This window comes from Balaenoptera physalus (assembly GCF_965194825.1).
Source record: "Balaenoptera physalus genome assembly, chromosome: 15".
Classification (NCBI taxonomy): Eukaryota; Metazoa; Chordata; class Mammalia; order Artiodactyla; family Balaenopteridae; genus Balaenoptera; species Balaenoptera physalus.
The window spans coordinates 39,017,584-39,039,322 of record NC_138894.1 but is presented as its reverse complement, the minus strand read 5'-3'; the positions used below and the strand labels follow the sequence as shown (position 1 = coordinate 39,039,322).

The following is a 21,739-nucleotide window of genomic DNA, read 5'->3' as shown; positions in this document are numbered from 1 at the left end:
CAGGAGGTGAGACTGATCATTCAGGGCCTTGTCGGCCACATCAGTACTTTTTGTTATTGAAGTACAGTTGATTTACAACGTTGTGTTAGTTTCAGGGGTACAGCACAGTGATTCAGTTACGTATATGTTTGTGCGTGTGTGTGTGTATGTGTGTATTCTTTTTCAGATTCTTTTCCCTTATAGGTTATTACAAAATATTGAGTATAGTTCCCTGTGCTATACAGTAAGACCTTGTTATTTATCTATTTTATACATAGGAGTGTGTATATGTTAATCCCAAATTCTTAATTTATCCCTCCCCCTTTCCCCTTTTTGGTAACCATAAGTTTCTTTCCTATGTCTGTGGGTCTATTTCTGTTTTGTAAATAAGTTCATTTGTATCTCTCTTTTCTTTGATTCCACATTTAAGCAATATCATATGATATTTTTCTTTCTCTGTCTGACTTACTTCACTTAGTATGATAATCTCTAGGTCCATCCATGTTGCTGCAAATGGCATTATTTCATTCTTTTTATGGCTGAGTAATATTCCATTGTATAAATATGCCACATCTTCTTTATTCGTTCATCTGTCAATGGACACTTAGGTTGCTGCCATGTCTTGGCTATTGTAAATAGTGCTGCTGTGAACATTGGGGTGCATGTTATCTTTTCGAATTATACTTTCTCTGGATATGTGCCCAGGAATGGGATTACAGGATCATATGGTAACTCTATTTTTAGCACATTGGTATTTTGGATCTCAGCAGTGCGGTGGATTGGAAAGAGGAGCAAGCAAGGTCTCAGAGAGACTAGTTAGGAGGCAGGAGATGATGAACTGGACTACCTGGGGGAAGAGGATTTTTGCCTTTTGCTCATGTCCTGGGTGGACCAGAATCCCTTGGAAAACTTGCCTTCCTCACAAAAGGTAAAGAACCTCTTGGAGGTAAAGAACTTGGTGTTGTGTATAAAGGTGGTGCCTTGGAAACCTTTGCATCCATACCTCCTACTGAGCCAGGAGGTGAAGGCTGTCCCTGAGTTGTTCTGTTTCCTGTGGTCCAGGCAGTCTCCTGGCCCTAAGCTCTCAGTCCTTCTGAATCAGGTGAGCAGGAAGAGGACTTTTTCCACATAGCAGCTAACATTCCCAAGCTGCCCTTGCCAAACCAGCAAATTGAGTTCCTTATACAGGATAGCCTTACTGAGTTGGATTTAAATTAAGGTAGGGGAAGAGGGAGCACAAGGAAAACTGACAAAAAGCCCAACTTGTCCGTGTCTCAGTGGCCTTCTCACTGCTGGCAGGTACATGTAATCACCTGCTCCCAAGCATTCTCTGCCCCCTGTTGAGTGGGCCCTGGTGAAAGGCTGATCACTTGGGGAGGACATGGAGAGCAGGTCATGCAGCCAAGGGAGACAAAGGCCAAGCTAGTTTCAAAGGTCCCATCAACCCGTAGGAATGGGGGAGCCTGGGGCCAGAAGAGTGTACAAGCAGTAAGAAATGCAGAAAGCCAGTTGCAGCAACATTACCTGGGAGGAGGCCAAGAAGGATTCCAGAGTCAGAGGTCCACGCAGGCACCTGGATGACCTTTTGCTGTCCCGGTAAGGGCTTGTGCAACTGGGAGGGACCGTTTAAATTGACAGAAATAAAGCAGGTGATGCCACTGCCGGTCTCTCCAAGTGGAGGTCTCTACTGAGTCCACTTCCACTGAACAAATAAAATGCACTGGTCATTAGCAACATCCTTTATTTACAATTAAGGTGCTGAAATATGCAAAAGCTCTTCTATATTTCATATCCTGCCTCTTTCCAAAGGATTTAAGATATAATTTTTTTTCCTCTTTATGATTCATGCTATACTCTCACTAAATATCAGCCTAACGAACCATTTCTTCCCAGATCCTACAGAACGTAAGCTCAGACCAGCCTGGGAAGAATTATCACAAATATTTAATTAGTGAGCCAGAATTAGTGAGGTGTTTCGTGCACCACGGAGATGAGGCATTTTGATACTGGGGCATGATCCCATTTCCGATCCAACTCTATGCGGTCTTGTAATTAGGAAGAGTACTGGGGCCCAGTGGAGGCCTGAAACCAATTGTGAGGTTGGATAACTTAAATTAACGCTTTTTACTCCTAAATGAATCCCAGATTTTGAGTGCTATAAATTTTTCATTTCTATGTCTGGCCGATCGCAAACATCAGCCATGACCTTTCAGGGCACTCTGGCAGGATCCTAGCAGCCCTCACCTGAAAAGCGGACGAGTCCAGGAGAATGTCAGAGGCCCCTCGAAGTCAGCTGGGCAAGGATCGGCTTGTGTAAATTTGGAGCGGGTAGCCAACTGCATGGTCAAAATTTAACAGTCACCCCAAAGCCCAGAGTGCTCCAGCAGGTCACCACGATGGCCTGCCACAGCACCTCAAATGCCCAGTATTGGGGCCACCCCTTTAGAGTAAAACTCTGTCTCAGGAGTTTTCCTATAAGAGTTACATTATTAAGGTTAGAGGTTCAGCTGATCTAGCAAATCCCAAAACAATACAGGATAGAACTCTTTTTCTCACATGTAACCTTCTGAGGATGAGCTGTCCAAAGTCAATATGGTGGCTTCATGCTGTCAGGGGACCAGGCTTCTTCTGTCTTGTGTCTCCGCTATCCCAAGAGTGTAGCTTTCATCTGCATAGTCCTAAAAAAGAAGAGAGGAGGGTACACCCCTTCCTTTTAAGGCACAACCTAGAATTTGTACACATCATTTCTCACATCCAACTGTTCAGAGTATAGGTTACTTGGCCACACCTGGACACAAAGGAAGCCACACCCACCTGCGAATTCCTGCATCACACGGTCAGCATCACTTACCACCTCTTGAACCAACTTATGCAAGGGAGGCTGGGAAACGTAATCTTTACTATATTGTCCTGTGCCCAGTGAAATGCCAGGGTTCACCTGCTGGAGGAAGAAAGTGAAAATGGATATGAGAGACAATTAACCATTTCTATTTACAGTGTATACTTGTGGACATGGAAAAGAAGTGCCTATTAAGGAATAAACCTTCATAGTGGACCCAGCACATGGATCACACTAGAGACTTGTCACATACAAAGCATAGAGGACTGAAAGGCAAAGGCACTCAGGACAAGCAAGTTTTGATTAGAAGGAAGAGTGGGGATATATGGAACCCTTCTCTAGGAAGAGCAGCTAGAGGGCACCGAAATTCTGAGGAAGTTAAAAACAGAGACATAGAAAGCTGGAAGAGAATGGTGGGAGCGGGGAAGTATCAGGACCCAAAGCAGATTCTCAAATGTGTAATATTACTGGTGGCCAATTCTTTAAGTAGCCATGCTTCTTGAATCCTTCTGCCCTAGATTCATTCCCATCTAAAAGCACATGTTGCTCAAAAGAAAGAGTTCAGGATTAAACAGAGCTGGAGTTATAGCTGTGCTCCATCATTAACTTGCAGAGAGACCCTGGACAAATTACTTAGCGTTTCTGAGCCCACTTATACATTTTTGAATCACGGTAATAATATTAACCAACAGTGCAATTAGGTGCACAAAATGAGATGATGTATATAAAACAATTAGTACCAAGCCTGGCTCGGTGAATGGTAGATGCAATTAGTATGAAACTTTTCACCTTATAACAAGCAACTGGTCCCTCAAATAAAGAGCTTAGCCATTATGACAGGGTCATGGGATAGAAAAATGGTGCATGTGTGAGATGCTGAGAACGTAAAGGACACATACCCATGTCTCGCTGGCAACAATATAGCAATCACAAAAGCAAAATATTCTTTATTTTTTAATTAATATTCTCTCCACTTGGGGAAAGCACTTTGATAGCTACAGGCATGGGAAAAGAATGCACCCTAAAGATGGGATTCCTCACATTGTGCAAAAGAAGAAAACAAACCTTCATCCATGAGCTTCTATCTATGGAGCAGGATGAGGCTGGAGCTATGCACCAGATGAATAAGTAATTTCATAATTTTACATTTCACATCCAAGCTAAATAATACTCTTGGCTAAGCAATCTCAGTTTATCTTCTGGCACCATTGTTTTAAGGCAAATACCTCAACATAAATAAAATAATAATAGAAAGACTATATTAATGATAGTTCTAAGTACTCAGAGTCATTTAACTGGGATTATGGACAAGGACAGGGAAAATATACTCAAGATTGTTAACTGGAAGAGACAGAAAGGGAGAGAAGGAAGGCTGTGAGTAAAATTAGTTCATCCTGGGTCACATTTTCACTCACTCAGCATGACCATGCCACATTGTTTTTCTAAATCTTAGAAAAGTGCATGAAAGCAACATTATTACTGAGTACCATCCAAAATGTCATCCAGGCTTTTTGGAGAAATAATTGCTGCACTGCTTAGCAGGACCCATGGAGAGTACATTGAACTGGATGCGACCAATGAAGAGAGGATGGTCAATACCAATGGCTGGCTTTTAGAAAGGAAAATCTAAGAAACAATATTTAGGGCATGTTACACCAGGTCAGACCATTCAGCACCATTTGCCTCCTCTTGAATCAACAAATGTTTTCAATTAATTCCATCTCTGAAGTGTATGACCCATGGAATCTCTGCATATATCTTCATCTTACTACCCTGAACACTCTGAATTTTGAGTCCCTTTGGCCACCTGATCACTTTTCCTGAATCTCCTTTCTCCAATCCTATTCTTCTTTTTTTTTTTTTTAAGATTTGTCAGTTAGAACTAGACCAGTACAGACATAATATGCCAAGGTTTTATATAATGATGAGACATAAATACAGTTCCTTATGTCACCATGTATGCTTTTGTCTTTGTTGACTGCAATGGTATATTGACCTTCCTCAGGAGCCATTAGAGAGAGTCCTTCTCTACTTGGACTTACTAATTCATTCATTTGCATGGCAAGTAATTCATTGTAACTTTGGACATAGGTTAGACATGGGCACTTAGCAAACTTTCATGGAACCTTGGGACAGAGTTTATTCATCCGCATTTGGGTGGCAAGACTACTTTATCTTACTGTGTTTCCTCTCTGTCAGGGTACTTATTAAAATATTTTTTAAAGACGTTCAGGTTGGAATGATAATTGGAGCATATATGTTCCACTTCACTGCAGAAGCAGGGGAGACCTTTCAACCTTGAGCTACCCACTGGCAGCATGGGAGTAGGTGATAGGAGGTCTCAGGCCCAGCTCATATAAGTAAGCTTGCACAAGTGTGTAAACAGGCAAAATCCCTTCAATATTGCAACATCATTCCCAGGCTTCTCCCAATTCAGCCTTTTCTCATCACCATAACAGCCTACATTTCATAATGAATAATGCAGAGTAATATCAAGAGAATAAAAAGGGAAATTTGTGATGGTTTCCTTTGGGGTTATATCTTTCTCTCATCCAGTGAGCTTATCTTTCTCCTGGGGACCCTTGGATTCTAGCCATGTGAAGTCCTAGCCAATCAGGCAATAGGCAATGTGTAGAGCACAGATCGGCATCCTTACCAACCTTTGAAGAGTGCCAAGTTCAGAGTCCAAAAAAGAGAGAAACCCACAACAACTCCTGTGCTCAGCTCCACAAACCAGGAATGGCCCTACTAGGCAAAGAGATGAGTTATTTCAGTATTGTTCTATAACAAACCACTCTAAGCATAGTGGTTTACAGTGGAATATTTCACAGAACTACAACAAATAATTCTAAAATTTGTATGGAACCACGAAAGACCCCAAATAGCCAAAATAATCTTAAAAAAGAAGAATAAAGCTGGAAGCATCACATTCTCTGATTTCAAGCTATACTACAAAGCTGTCATAATCAAAACAGATTGTATTGGCACAAAAACAGACACATAGATCAATGGAACAGAATTGAGAGCCCAAAAATAAACCCATACATATATGGACAATTAATCTATGACAAAGGAGCAAAAAACATGAAATGAAGAATGGACAGTCTCTTCAACAAATGGTGTTGGGAAAACTGGACAGCCACACGCAAAAGAACGAAACTAGACCACTATTTTACGTTATACACAAAAATTAACTCGAAATGGATTAAAGACTTGAACATAAGACCTGAAATTATAAAATTCCTGGAAGAAAACATAAACAGTAACCTCACTGACATCAGTGTTAGCAATGTTTTTGTGGATTTGATTCCAAAGGCAAGGAAAACAAAAGCAAAAATAAATAGGACTACATCAAGCTAAAAAGCTTCTGTACCATGAAGGAAACCATCATCAAAACGAAAAGGCAACCTACTGAATGGGAGAATATATTTGCAAATCATATATCCAATAAGGGGTTAATATCCAAAATATATAAAGACTCATACAACTCAACAACAACCAAAAAAAACAAACAACCCGATTTTTAAAATGGGCATAGGATCTGAATAGACATTTTTCCAAAGAAGACATACAGATGGCCAACAGGCACATCACTAGTTACCGGAGAAATGCAAATCAAAACCACAATGAGATATAACCTCACACCTGTTAGAATGGCCATTGTGGAAAAGACAAGAAATAACAAATGTTGGCGAGGGTGTGGAGAAAAGGGAACCCTCATGCACTGGTGGTGGGAATGTCAATTGGTGCAGCCACTATGGAAAACAGTATGGAGATTCCTCAAAAAATTAAAACTAGAACTACCATATGACCCAGCTATTCCACTTCTGGACACTAATTCAGAAAGATATACGCACCCTAATGTTCATTGCAGCATTTTTTCCCATAGCCAAGGTATGGAAAAAGCCTAAGAGTCTATCAATGGATAGATGGATAAAGAAGATGTGGTGTGTGTATATCTACTCAGCCATAAAAAAGAATGAAATCCTGACATTTGCAACAATGTGGCTGGACCTTGAGGGTATTATGCTTAGCTAATAAGTCAGACAGAGGAAGACAGCTACTGTATGTTATCACTCATATATGGAATCTAAAAAACAAAAAACAAACTCATAGATACAGAGAACAGATTAGTGGTTACCAGAGGGGAAAGAGGTTGGTGGTGGACAAAACGGGTGAAGGGGATCAACTGTATGCTGACGGATGGTAACTAGACTTGTGGTGGTTATCACTCTGTAGTGTAAACAGCTGTTGAACTATAATGCTGTATTCCTGAAATTTGTATAATAAGATAAGTAAGTAAATACCTCATACTGGTTTAAAACAATACTTTGCTATTTCTCTCACAGTTCTGTGGGTTGACCTGACTCGCCTGTATAATTCTCACTTGGGGTCTGGTCTCTCATGCAGTCAGATGGTGGCTAGGACTGGAGTCATCGGGGGTGTATTGGGCTAGACATCCAAGAGGGCTTCTTCACTCACCTATCTGTCTTCAGTGCTCTCCACATGGTCTCTCTTTACAATAGAGTAGCCTGGAACTCTTACACCGAGTCTCAGGGCACCAAAAACAAGAAACAGAAATTTCCAGGCCTTTTAACGTCAGTCTCAAAGCTAGTACAACATCACTTCCATCATATTTCATTATTCAAAACTATCACAAGCCAGATTCAAGGGAGTGGAGAAATAGACTCTTCCTCACCAAGGGGAGGGGCCCATACTCACAGGAGGGAAGGAATTGATGGCAGCCATTCCTGCAGACAAGCTACCACCAAACAGGGAGAGAGAATTCTTTGGAACAGAAGACGTTCTCTCTGCCCAGACTGCTCTGAGAGAGGCCCCCTCCCCTGCTGCTCTTGGGTGGCCCAATGACTAAAGCAGCAAAGTAAAATTTGAGCAAATACAATTGTTTAAAATTGGGGTATAGAGGAATTAATAAACCCACACCACTCCTAGACTTCAACAGATCAAGCTGATGGAAAATAAATAAAAGATACAGAGGCTTTAACTAATCTAATAAAAATAGATTTTTGGATATTTATTTAACAGTGCACCCATCAAATAGAAAATTCACTTTATTTTTTAAATTTGTAAAAAATTACTATTACTTAGGCAACAAAGAAAACCAGAAAAAGGAGAAAAAAGCATAATTTTTACAGGCCATGTTTTCCCACCACCTTACCACAAAAAATAACAAACAAAGAAACAAACCATGCCTGGAAGTTAGCAATAAGGGATTAAACATTTGTTTAAAGCCCTTAGAAGTTTTAAAACACTCTCATAAATTACTGTTGAGTCTAAGAGGAAAGCAAAACTACAATTACTGGGTTTCTAGAAAATAATTATGATTAGAGCACCACAATAAAAATTTATGGGAATTGGAAAAAAATCATAGCCTTAATTTTTTTCGTTATTAAAATGAAAAAAATGAGCTAAGCATTCAGTTAAACTTAGAAAAGAATATGAAACAAATCTACAAAAACAGAACTAAGGAATCTATGAACATAAGAACAAATTAATGAAAACCAAGCAAAAAGAGTAGAGCTGAGAAATAAGTCTTAAAAAAGAATTTCTTTGGAAGTACCAATACCATTGACAAATCTTTGAAAGTCAAAAAATGTCAGGACATGTAAATATGTATATTATTGATAATGACAAAAGAGGTATTTATCATCACAAATAAAGATATTTGTTCAATTGTAAGAATTTCCTGTGTACAAAGTACAGGGCTATGCAAAGGATTAGAGAATCTTATGAAATGAATGATTTTCTAAGAAAGGGTAAATTATGGAAATGGACTCAAGTACAAAGCCTGAAGAGGTCAATATCTGTGGCAAAAACTTTTAAAGGCATCGAAGAACTGCACTCAAGAAAACCAGCATGTCCAGAAAGATTTTGAGAGAATTTTCTCATGCTTTTAGGGAACTAATAGCTCTTTTCTTTTATTAATTTTTATTGGAATATGGTTGCTTTACAATGTTGTGTTAGCCTACACTGCACAACAAAATGAATCAGCCTTAGACATACAGATCTCCCCTCCCTTTTTGGGCTTCCCTCCCATTTACATTACCACAGTGCATTAGGTAGAGTTCCCTGTGCTATACAGTATGTTCCCATCAGCTGTCTATTTTATACATAGTATCAATAATGTATATGTGTCAATCTGAACTAATAACTCTTAAGCTATTTCACAAATAAAGAACATGTGCAAAAGATGAAAATCTTCCCAATTCCTTTTGTGAAAGTTAGCATTTCCTTGATGACAAAAAGAGCAACAAAAGAAAAGTGGCCCATCTCACATATGAAATTGGGTGCAAAGATCCTAAATCAAAGATTAACAATTGATTCTAGGACTTTTCAGAAGTTATTTTAGAAATGTGAGGATAGTTAGAAATTAAATAGACTCAACGCCCAATAAGGAATTTAATAACTGCATTTGGTATTTCCATGCCACAGAAGATTATGCAACCATTGAAAATCATATTGAAAATGGTTAAGGGAGGGACTTCCCTGGTGGTCCAGGGGTTAAAAACCCTCCTCCCAATGCAGGGGATATAGGTTCGATCCCTGGTGGGGGAACTAAGATCCCACATGCCGTGGGGCAACTAAGCCCGCTTGCTGCAACTACTGAGCCCGCACGCTCTGGAGCCCGTGCGCCACTACTAGAGAGAAGCCCGTGCGCCACAACGAAGAACCTGCTTGCCGCAATGAAAGATCACGCGTGCCGCAACTAAGACCTGATGCAGCCAAATAAATAAATAAACTGCTGGAAAACATAAAATCTATTTAAAAAAATACAAATGCCATCGGAGAAATGGTCACAGCATTTTCTTAAAAAACTTTGATACAGGATGATCCCATTTTTGTACATATATGGGCCACTCTTTGTGTGTGTTGGGGGGGTGGAGGTGGGCGGGGATGTGATCTGAAAGAACGAGCACAAAATGTTAACTCTCTGAGTGTAATCATTGAAATTCTTCCCTCCTCCTCTTCTCCCTCCTTCCTTTGTGCATTTTCCAAATTTTCCACAAAGAAAATGTAGAACTTTGTAATCAGATTTAAAAGGGGGAATTTTGCTCTTAAATAAGTCTTATCTCAATAGTAGTTCTTAACAAACCCTGTGTTTACAAGTGTCCCGCTAAAGATGTGCCATTTTTATTTCTACCCTTTCATTTTTCTAGTTTCCTCTTGTTACCAAATATTTCCTTCATGCTTTCATCTTACCCTCAATTTTGGCATCCAAAGAAGTTATTATGGAGAGCAGGCCAGCGTGTGTGTCAGCAAAATGAATCAAATAACTAAAGGAATTGACCTTGGATCCTTTTCCATGAAGAGCACATAAAAGGCAGGCTATTATATGAGATTTATAGGCAGGGCAAGTGTGTGGTGGAGAAAAGGGAGCCGAGAAGGATTCTGGCGTCACCACTCACAACACACCCTTCTCTTTGCCCTCAGTTCTGGCTTTGGGAAAGAGGAAGAAGGCAAGACAGCTGTCTCTGTGCCACTTTGTCCCTGTCCTAGACTTGGGCCTATGAATGAATGCTGTTAAATGAATAGCCAGAGTATGGTGTCTTCATTTCAAGTGATGGACCAAAGCTGAAGTGTGTGGTTCAAAAAAAGAAAACAGCATGGAATGGCAGAAAGAAATACCAAGGGAGCAGGGCCGATTTGTCCTGAGGAACTTGGATATTTTCCTGTAGAAGGTGGGGAGGGGAGACATTGAAGAATTTAAGCAGGAAGACAACATTGAGTGTGTGTCTATGTCTCTGCATATATATATGTAAATTTTTATATATACAGGCATATATACATCTTATATATACTTCTATGTATCCATGTGCATGCAAACGTGTATATCTATGTGCACACATTTTATTTATGTATGTGTGTACATATATACATTTTATATGGAAACCAAAATATCACTGGAAAAGAGAAAGGCTGAAAGCAGGAAGACTGGTATACTTAGAAGATGCAGAGGATGAGCAACAGCGAGGGTGTGGCAGAATGAATGGAGAGGAAAGATCTCTAAGGGAAAGAATCAGAACCCTGCTTCCCCCGATTGTGGCAGAAGATGGCCACTCCCCAGTTTCCACTTACATCCCCTCTATTCAAGGGATCAACCCTAACTGACTACCTGCAAACTCAGTCATAATTCCAAACTCCCAGAAGAGAGAATCTGACCAGTCTACCTCAGATTTAGGCGTCCAACCCCTGGTCCGGTCAACTATAACCAAGGCCAGTGTCACAGAACACAAATACGGTTGCTGAGATCCATTTATCTGTGGGATGTTTGAGTGCTGTCCAACTTCACCTCTGGCCTATATTCCTTCCTCCTGAAGGCCGGGAATGTGTTTGGTTGCTCAGCGCTGTCTGTGGCACCTTATAAGGTGTCCAGGACATAGTTGGCACTCAAAAACCATTTGTCAAAAGGATGAATGCACAAATGACTTAACAAATGAAGAGAAGAATCAGACAGAAGAAACAGCATGATGGAGTCATCCTATCCAGCCCTCCATCCGTTCATTGTTCATGTGTCTCATTTATCACCAGAGCACCTACTTCAGCAGAATTACGTCAGTTGCTTCAACACGTCAATTAGCTTTTGTGGTCTAGCTTGAGAACCAACCCCCATTTACAAGAGTGATGTAAGTTAGAAATGATGCTCCTAATTCTAAACAACTGACATAAAACAAACTTTGGAAACCGAATCCATTTGACATGAGAAATACCTCCAAACAAGACAATCAAGGGGAGAACTAGGCCAGAGAGTAAAGGTATTTGTCGGAAGAAACTTGGCAGACCTGTTCTTCTTTTTCCATCTGACGATTTTCATATTCTTCCTGTGAAATCCAATTTCCTTAAGTGACCTCTGTTCATAGGAAACTATTTGGTTTAATCTGTGGAAGCCATGGCATATTTTTAACCACCTCTGTAGGCCAGCTCCCTCTCCATTGAGTGTGCCTGATACCCAAACAGATGTTTTATAACAGCACACATGAGCTCACCACTGGCGAGTCTTTTGCACGCAATCAGCCCTCAGCTCTTCTCACATTTCCCCTATCATCCCGCAAACCCAAATTCAGAACTCACAGCCAAGCTTGAATCCTTACCATGGTAACAAAAGAGCAGAACATGGAGAATCCAATTTTGAATTTTCACCTTATTAATGTTTTGTAAATCTGATGGCCAGCTGGAAAATATGCAATACAAAGAGTTAGCCAAACTAAGTAGTATATAAAATGATGTGCAGGGCTTCCCTGGTGATGCAGTGGTTAAGAATCCGCCTGCCAATGCAGGGGACACGGGTTCGAGCCCTGGTCCAGGAAGATCCCACATGCCGTGGAGCAACTAAGCCCGTGTGCCGCAACTACTGAGCCTGCGCTCTAGAGCCCGCAAGCCACAACTACTGAAGCCCGCACACCTAGAGCCCGTGCTCCACAACAAGAGAAGCCACCACAATGAGAAGCCCACGCACCACAACGAAGAGTAGCCCCCGCTCACTGCAACTAGAGAAAGCCCACGTGCAGCAACAAAGACCCAACACAGCCAAAAATAAATAAATTTGTTTTAAAAAAAAAACAGATGTGCAAACTGGCTGCCCCCAAAGAATTCAGATTAAAGTATCCAAGTTAAAGGGTTCCAAAGCAATTTGGATTCTGATAGAATTTTTAAATATTGGGGCTGAAGGGTCCTTGGTCTAGCTAGCACAACAATTTTGTTTCAGATGAAGACGAAGAAGCTGAGACCCACAGAGAGAAAGAGACTTAGGGTTTCACACACTAGAGGCAGAACTGGAGGTAGAAGTCTGCCTCCCGGCCCAGACCCGCAGGGCAGACAGACCACAGTCCCACACCCCCAGTTTCCTGACTGTTCTCCTTGGATCACCAGTGTCTGCAGTTCAAAGCTGGGAAGAAGCCAGAACCTGGTCAATAAGATCTTTCATCCTGACTACACCATGATCGTTTCAAAGTGTGTCCCCTCCAGTTTAGATAAAGAGTTTTGTTGAAGAACAACTTCCTTTGATAAATCAATAAAAAGTAACCCAAAACGGTATTTTTGAAGGTAACATGTCAACACTTCAAGTGCGGAAATCAAGGGGAGCACACAGGATTCTCGCCACCCCTGCCCTAAGAGTCTAGGGAATGGTCCAAAGAGACCATCAGGGGATGACTGAGGAGATGTAAACACACAGCCGTGAGTTCATGAACCTTTGATCCTCTGAGAACCTAAACCTGCAGGGAAAGTCTGAGCTTCCTATGAAGGCTTGTTCCACCTCAGAGACCCTCAAAGGTGTGAGCAGTATTCTTTGAGTGCCAACTTAAACTCGAACCTACTGCTGCTATGAAGATCTCAAAAGGAGAAGACCCAGATGGTGCCTCAGAAATAATGCCCCAGCCATTGGGGAACAAGGTTTATATTGAGAAGACTACCAAGTGGCAGAGTATAGTCTTCATTAAACAGATATTTGTGGAGAGCTTAGGTTGGGCTAGGGTGGACATGCCGCAACAAAGAACAAGAATTTAATTGAAAAATGTAAGCAAGGACCAGATCACAGATAGCATATGCTATCGGAGGGAGACATTTGCATTTTATTTTAAAGATCATTGGGAGCCATTGAAAGATGTTGACCTGGGGAGTGAACTGACCAGACTTACGTTCTGGAAAGATCTCTCGATCTCTTGATCTGATCTCTTGATCAGATCTATGTTAAGAGCTGATGGATTGCGGCCAAGAGCCACACTGTGTCTTACCGTCCACAAGTGCTTCGCGGCATTATTTGCACTTTTAGCCTGTGTTCAGGATAATACAGTGAAAAGGGGGGGAGGAGAGCCTAAAGCAAGCAGAGCTAGGTTTTAATCCCGTTTCTACAGTTTACCAGCTGTGTGGTCTTGGGCACGTTATTTAAATAGGTCTGAGCCCTCAATCTCCTTTCTGTACAATGAAAATAATAATACTTAGCTCATGGGGTTTTGATAATAAAGTGGATGATGTGCCTGGACATTTCTAATAATCCTCCCAACACCATCAGATTCAACCAAATCCAAATGGCATTTTTCAGCCCAGGAGGAACGTCACCTAGCATCCTGCTAAGCCTCCACTTAGCAAGAGATATTGTTGCATTTTCTTCTTAAAATTTAATCAGGACATTTTGTTGCTAATGTGTGAAAATAATTGGCATATATACTTTGTAAATGAGCAGTGAGGTAAACTGAGGTCAAAGCCGAATATTGGATCTGAACCAAGCCACCCAAAAACAATACTGCAAAGAATTAAACTGGTTACAAGGACCAGCGTAGGAACTAAGTGCTCTAATTGTCCTAGCAAACTCTTAACCAAACACTGGTGCAGATTTGCTGGCATGTGTGACACTGAGAACATCTGGCCTTTCAATTATCCTCTCGCAAGCAAAAAATGATGTCGTGTAAACTGATCTTAAATCCAGCTACATGGTCTAAGTGTTACAGTGTTTGTGTTGGCTCCTTTGGCTCCCGGTTTTAAGAACTTAATTTGTAGCCACACCCCTCCCTGAAGTCCTAATTGCGTCTTGCTGTAACTGACCCCAGGGATTTGTTTATGCAGTGTCCGCATCTTCTTTTAAGTATGTGTAAATGCATCACTAGTCAACTGTGTGTCCTGTAAGAAGAAGTTACAGGAGTGATGCAGCAACGGGAGGACAGAAGAAGGTGTGGAAGAGAGCCGGCTCTGGGAGCTGCTCTGGTCATGTGTCCAATGCTACAGTTTTTTCCCTGTATACCAGTTTTATTCTAGAAGCCAGGTGAAGAGTGTAGAGGTTCTAGCCTGCAGCTCTCCTAGAAGGCACTGAACTAGCCAGTCTGAGCATGTTTCCCCACCCAGACTCAACTTCACTTACCAAACACAATGTGCCGGGCACTGTTCCAAGCCCTTCAAGAAAACTGGTTAAGTTAATCATCTTGACTGTGAGTGGCAGGTGGTGTATTCTCCCCAGCCTACATCTCACAGTGGGGTGTGACTCAGGGGGGCGTGGCAGAGGCTGTGAGCTTGCCCCCGCCCCTCTGGCTCTGGGCTGCTATGCTGGGCTCGAATGTGCTGGATCTGTAATGAACCACAGCCTGTGCTCTGCAGCAGGTGCCCGTGGGGCACCCCTGGGGTGTAACTGACTACACGAAGGGGCGCTCTCTGCCTGTCTCCCACCCTGCCCCAGCCCTGTCCTTCAGCTGCTGTGGCCAAGAGGCTGTGATGGCAGCTGGGGAGGGGCTGACCGAGGAAGGTCTTTCTCCATCTCACTCCCATCGCCCCCCCCACCCCCACCCCTGCCCGTTTTTACTCCATCTTTAGCTGACAGATGTGAGAGATCATCTTTTGTTCCGTGGATCCTTTCAAATCTTTCTGAAGACATTTAGAAATCCTAATCTGGTTTAGGAACAGAAGAAGCCTGGCAGCTCCTGATTTTGTCTCCAGTAAAAACATTAGAGTTATAATTGTGTGAAATAATTAAACTGGCCTCTGAGATAATTCACCTGCTCTCTTGCCCCAGCTCACCATCACTGATCCCTAAAGGGAGGGAGAGAACAGTGGGATGACCAGCCCTAAAGGAAATCTGAAGCCACGTGGGGACTTGACTCCAGGCACCAGCAGCTCCTTCCCCAGGATCGGAATTTTTCCTTCATCTTTAAAGGAAATGGGCCTCTTGGTCTGACTGGGCATATCTAGGAATGAAGGGCAGAACATGTAGTACAGTAAATCCCAACTCTGAGTTGTCCGTTACAGGAACTTATCACAGATGGTAATCGTTAGGACATTCACATCTTGAAAGAAAGAGCTTTATCCAGGATCATAAATAAACTGTAACCGAGGCTTAGATTTATAAAGCTGTAAAAGAGGGCTGCTTGGACAAACGGGAATTCACAGTACTGGGTCACAAAATTGACTTAACCTGTGAAAGTCTGACCATGAGCTGGGAGTTCTGGGCAATGCAATGAGAGGATGGTAGCTGATTTCTGCGGTTAGTGGACCCCAATCGAAACCTAATAAAGGTAGGTCATGGTTTAATCTCATGAAATGCAAGCTCAGAGAAAATGGGGTGCTGACCTCTAAATACGGCATTGTAGTTCCTAAACCAACAGTGGAGCACAAAACAAGACCACTGCCTTCCAGAAGTTTCTCACCTAGTCAGGGAGCCAAGGCATTTACAGATACAGCAGTTATCGTATGCAGGCTTCGGTGTGTGGCGTAGACTGTAGCTAGGAAACTCAGGGAGGGAAGCAAGAGATGAGTGGAAGCAGGACTCTTCAGGGAAAGATGTGTGGAGGAAAAGGGACTTGACTCAGGGCTGGAAGGATGGATGGGGTGTACACGTGTGAGGAAAGCTTTGCTCGGGGCCCCGCCAGCTCCCACAAACATTCGCCGTGCCCCTGCCGTGACACTCCCCAAGCCAAGTCTCAAATCACACTCACACTTGTATTTCCCTCTTGTCCTTCAGGTAACTGAAGGGCCCCTCAGGCCCTTCCTCAATAGGCCTGGAAAGGGAAACTGTGGCCCCTCTGGACACATCCCATCCGGTTTGGCCACCACAGGATGGGCATCCATCCTGAAGAATGAAGCCAGGAAAAATGCTGTACTCCCTCCTCGGCCCCAGTATAATGCTTGTATCGGGTTGAAATGAACAGGAGAGGAGAAAGGGACAGGGCAGCCTCAGAGAGGGTGGCCCCGATTCTGTCAGCATCCAGGACACACAGTAGAGAGAAGAAGAAGATGCCTCCATAGGCATGGGAAGTTTGGAAAAAGGTCAGGACCCCACAAGGCTGGCCAGTACCCTGCCCAGGCAAGAAGGGGAGGGTCGAATGGGAAAGGTGAGGGGGGTCCACACACCAGAAGGAGAACATCGTGACAGGGAGAGCCCCTGTGCCCCCGTCCCTTGCAGAGCCCAATGTTGGGTGAAAGGCTCCCAAGTGCCTGTTGAGACTAGAGGTATCTGTTGGGGGGCAGGGCTGGGGGGCCTGTGATTCTGGAGAGCAAAGAGGAGGTGCCCCAGGGGAGAGAGGGCTACCTAGGGCTGGCTTCATATTCTGGAATTCGAAGAGGCTACTGTAGGGGTTCCAGGTGTCTACTCTGCATTATCTAGTCAGGTACCCGGGAAGGGTGGGGAAAAAGCTGGATTCAGGGTAGATGCCTGCTTTGCAACAAAAGGTCCCCAGGTTGTATTTCTTAAGAACCTAAGGGCACCTGGGCAGGTGCAGCAGCAGCTGGAAGAAGAGGGATTCCCCAGGGAAAACAAAAGCAGGATAAACTGTTCATGTCAGAGTTCTGGGGAAGGCAGGGGCTTGGAGCTTGAGGCTGTATCTACTGGTGACAGCAGCCCCACCTCTTCCTAGTTGTGATTTAACCTTTCTGAGCCTCAACGTCCTCATCTATGAAATGGAACAACTGGTAATAATACCTGCCTGGCAAGGCTGTTGAGGAGATTAAATTCAGTGACCTCTGTACTCACCTTGACCCTGTGCGTCCAGTTAAGGTCAGTCCCCTTCTCTTCCGCCTCCTTGAGAGAGAGAGACTCGGTGAAAAATGAAATTGAACAAATAATTTTGCAACACAGTAAGCCCAGAAGAAGGGAACGAGGAGCTTATTTGTTGTCAAGTTCTGTTGTAATGCTCTACTGAGCGCACGGACATAAACATGGCGTCTGCTTTCCACATATTTCTTTCAGGCTGCCCCCCTCCTGCACACTGCCACCTGCCCTGTTGTAGGGTCCCAGCAAGCATCAGCTCATGTTTCCTTCTCTGATTCTCTTCCAGGGGCGCTGTATCAACTTCACCAGAGTCAAGAACAATCCGCCTGCCAAGTACCCCCTCAACAATGCCTACCACACCACCTCACCGCCTCCTGCCCCCATCTACACCCCGCCACCCCCTGCTCCCCATTGCCCTCCCCCACCCCCCAGTGCCCCAACCCCTCCAATTCCATCCCCACCTTCCATCCTCCCCCCTCCCCCTCAGGCTCCCCCTCCCAACAGGGCACCACCCCCCTCCCGACCACCTCCTAGGCCCTCTGTCTAGAACCCACAGTTCATGCTCTGGGTTCTCTCAGAAACTTCGGGGAGGAGGCTCCTCTGTGCTGTTAGAACAAGTCTTTCCAGTTAAAGGGGGCTTCCACTTTGGAAATGAGTGGTGATAAAGCCCACTGAGGTTCACACACTTTAAAAATTGGTTTGTGACACCAGTACACCGACAATTGTGATCAGAGGAAAGAAATCGAAATTTTGAATTGCCTGAAAACAAACAATGAGGCAACTACAGTCACAATTATAGCCAGCCAGCCATCACCTCTAGAAGGTTCCAGAGACACTGAAACTGCTGAGATGCTCTAAATGGGATTGTGTCTCATGGAGATCAATAAGAAAATCGTTTCTCTGAGGGTGAAATGCAGAGTCAGATAAGAAATAACATTGCTGGGTTGCTAAATGCTGCCTTCCCTCTTTCACTCCACCTCCATCACTTGATCCTGGACCCTTGGCCTAGGGACCAAGGAAGCCTCACCTCTATGTGCCACCCAGGAAGGTCGAGACCCTTTGCCTACATCTTTGGGGAGAGATTGGGGTCCCCATCGTGGCAAGAAACTCAACATCATACAGGTATCCAAAAGCATGTTCTGGGATTTGCAGAGGAGTGAAAAGATATGCCTTATTTTCCTTCCAAATTCTCCCAGTTTCCAAGTGAGGAAGAGGGCGGTTGTTTACTGAAGGAAAAGGTATGTTACCATGTTGCTGTGTAAGTGAAATCAGGTGTGTGCACTGACGGGCGAGTACTGATGGGAGCATCAGACAGTTTCTAAAACCCACAGGCCATCAGCAGCTGGAGGTGGCTGGCTTTGGCCCAACATGGCCCCTAAATCAACAGACAACGGCGTCGTCAAAGAGCAACTTGTTAATGCCTCATGTTAAAAAATCAAGATTTGGCTTCGATTTAAATCACTTGAGATACGAAGAAGTGATTGATCCTATTTTCCAGAGACAAACATTAGTTGATCTTCCCAAAATGGCATCACTAGCACCTACCACACAATTTCACTGATTTTGTTTTTCTTTCTCAGTGAAGTTGTGCACCAGAGACTTCTAGATAGAGCTGAGAGACAATAGTCCTGACATACTAAGGAATTTATCCCAAAAAAAGCATGTGTTTGTGGATACAAATATATTTCTCCTTGGCTTTTCAACATACTCACAAATATTATCAGCTGCCTGAAATTCCCACCATGCCTGGGAACCACTCCACTCCTCCAAGTCTTTCTGAATCTGCTATCACCAGTAAGCTCTATAATCACTTTCTAAACATTAGGCTTCATCACCCAAGGGTGAAAACAGGCCACTGTTTAGGGCCTCCTGCACCAGCCTGTTCAAAATTACCTCCCCCTCCAACTTTCCACGGGTCTTAAAATTCCACTCCCAAAACCCTTAAATCTTTTCAGGAATGAAGCAGAATATAAAGTAAATGCAAACTTAGTGCTTTGGGCTGTGGTCTCCAAAGATCCTTCAAAAACCCATCAAGCCAGGCTCATTCTTTCATCTTACTTAGAACAGAGACATAGGACCTAGCATGCATTCCATACACACCAATGCTTGTAGCCATGGCAGACATTGCTAATCAATCACAGCACCATCTTCCATGGACCCCAATGATTTCTACACAATCCTCAAATCATAATTCCAAAGAGCCACCACTAATCAGTCAAAATTGAGACATAAATGATCCCTAATTGCCATCTCAACTTTAGAAAGCAAAAGCAAACAAGGATTGTGTGGGGGAATGGGGAAACCCTTGGGCATAAAAGGTACAGTCAGGGGAGAATAGATCTAGGCAGAGTGCCCTAGTCGGGGTCCACAGGCACTAAATCTGCATTGCCAACACCAAACTGACACTTCCCCAAGCATACCTCAGACCTGCCCTTCTCCCAGCCTGCCGCTGCCAGAGACTCTCCCAGCTTCCTCATAGAGCTAAAATCAGAGATAGTTTCCAGGGCTTATGAAAGCAACCTCCATCCCTTGCCCCCCAACCTGGCCCATATTGTCTATTTTTAGAACATTAGGTTTCTTCTTGAGTATAGTCCTCCATGAAGCAGGTGTCAGAATTTCTTGGCCACCTGCAGTGACAATGCTGGACTCCAGAGAACCATTCCATAAGCGAATGGGTTCCCCAGGCTCACAGCGTAGAGGCGTTGAGCCCCTGGCCACTGTTTTGACTGCTGGCGGTACAAAACAGTCCACCCCACACCACTGCTGCATGGCTCACTGCGGCCATCAGGAAGTTCAAACCAAGATGTTGACATTGTTGTGCATCAAGATGGCAGGCATCAGGTGAGAATGCAACATTCAGGATCCCAACTGCACATCAGTCAGAAGCCCTGTGCAGTTTCCAAGATGTTGTTTTGGTGAACTTTTAGATGAAATAGGGAACTGCGAATATTTGATGACTTTGAAGAGGATTAGCAGGGTTTGTCCTTAAAAGGGACTCTTCATGTCAACCCCAGTCATTTAGAATTACAGTGGAGAAGGAGAAACCTCTATACTGTATGAACAAAGTAATATTTTAATAGTATGCTATTACAGGCAGCAAAATTCTTTAACTGGTTTATAAAATCTATCCAAACTTGTGTCAGTCCCTGTAAAAGGTAGCAGACATATGATTGTGATTAGGAAACTGCACAAAATTATTTTTTCAACCCTCATGTTATTGTCCTCCTGAAGTTTTTTTTAATTAAAGCCAACTTTTTGTTGTATATATTCATATTCCATGTGTTAGATGGAAGCATTTCCTATCCAGTGTGAATAAAAGGAACAGTTGTAGTAAATTATTATAAGGCCAATGATATTTCATGGCAGGTTATTCTACCAAGCTGTGCTTGTTGGTTTTTCCCATGACTGTATTGCTTTTATAAATGTACAAATAGTTACTTAAATGACGAGACCCTTGTTTGCACAGCATTAATAAAACCTTGAGTAGTTACCTCTGTTGACGACCAGCTCACAAACAGCTTCTGTCCTGGAGCTTGGCCCATACTCCAGTAAGACACAAGGTCTCTCTTTTACCAAGGTCAAGAACAGAGCTAGTGGACATATTAATTAATAGTCTTGGATATCTGGCCATGGATAACCTCATTATAAATATCACTAGAATGGGCAGAGATAATCTGGAAGTCTCATATATACTAAAGTCCAAACACTGTGTCAGATGAGGGAAATCCATCCAAGAACTAGAAAAACGTAATGATGAGATAATGAGCAACAATTTCAGCCCAGTGCCAACTCAATAAAAAACAATTAATGCTGTGTAAAAGTGGGTTGAATTAGTTCGCAAACTATATAAAGATATATGCCATAAAAAGCCTATTAATGCACACCAGATGGGAATGGGATGTTCTAGTCAATTGTGTTTTCTAGTTATCTGAACTCTACTATATTATCATACTTGGATAAGCAATTTAAAAGAATTAGAATATGATTTTTTAAATACACTTAACATTAAACTCTTCTAATTCTTTCTTCTATCTGTGATAATTCCTAAGACAGTATGGATCTTCAGTGCCTCTGAGTCAGTGTTATAAAAATCAGTTATTGCTGTACCTGCTATAGGAGACTGGGCTAAATGTGTACAATGACAAACCCTGGAAGTTGCTTTTTTAAAAAAAAATAATAAATTCTTAAAATTAACTCTTTTCCTAGTTGTGTCTTTGTTATGAAAATGAGGTGTAGGTTGTTCAAGTGCTTAACATCCTGATCATAAAAATGGCTATCACTCTGCAGATTAAATTACATTGCTCAAATTATTTTGTGCCCTCCAATAAACTCTTCACTGTCTTGATTACTCTCATTTCTTCTTTAGCTGTCCAACATTCAACATACTCTTTATTTTTAGCAACAGTTTTAGATTTTAAAAAGTAACCCATGCT

The 21,739-nt window shown here is 42.8% G+C and overlaps 1 protein-coding gene across 1 annotated transcript in view; it reads left to right on the top strand.

Moving 5' to 3' along the window:
* ANTXR1 (ANTXR cell adhesion molecule 1) overlaps positions 1 to 21,500 on the top strand; it is a 244,310-nt gene extending 222,810 nt beyond the window's left edge. The window contains exon 18 of the mRNA XM_082426036.1: positions 17,593 to 21,500. Within this exon, the coding sequence (XP_082282162.1) occupies positions 17,593 to 17,853 (261 nt within the window). The 3' untranslated portion in view covers positions 17,854 to 21,500. The remainder of the gene's footprint in view (positions 1 to 17,592) is intronic.
* The last annotated feature ends 239 nt before the right edge of the window (positions 21,501 to 21,739 follow it).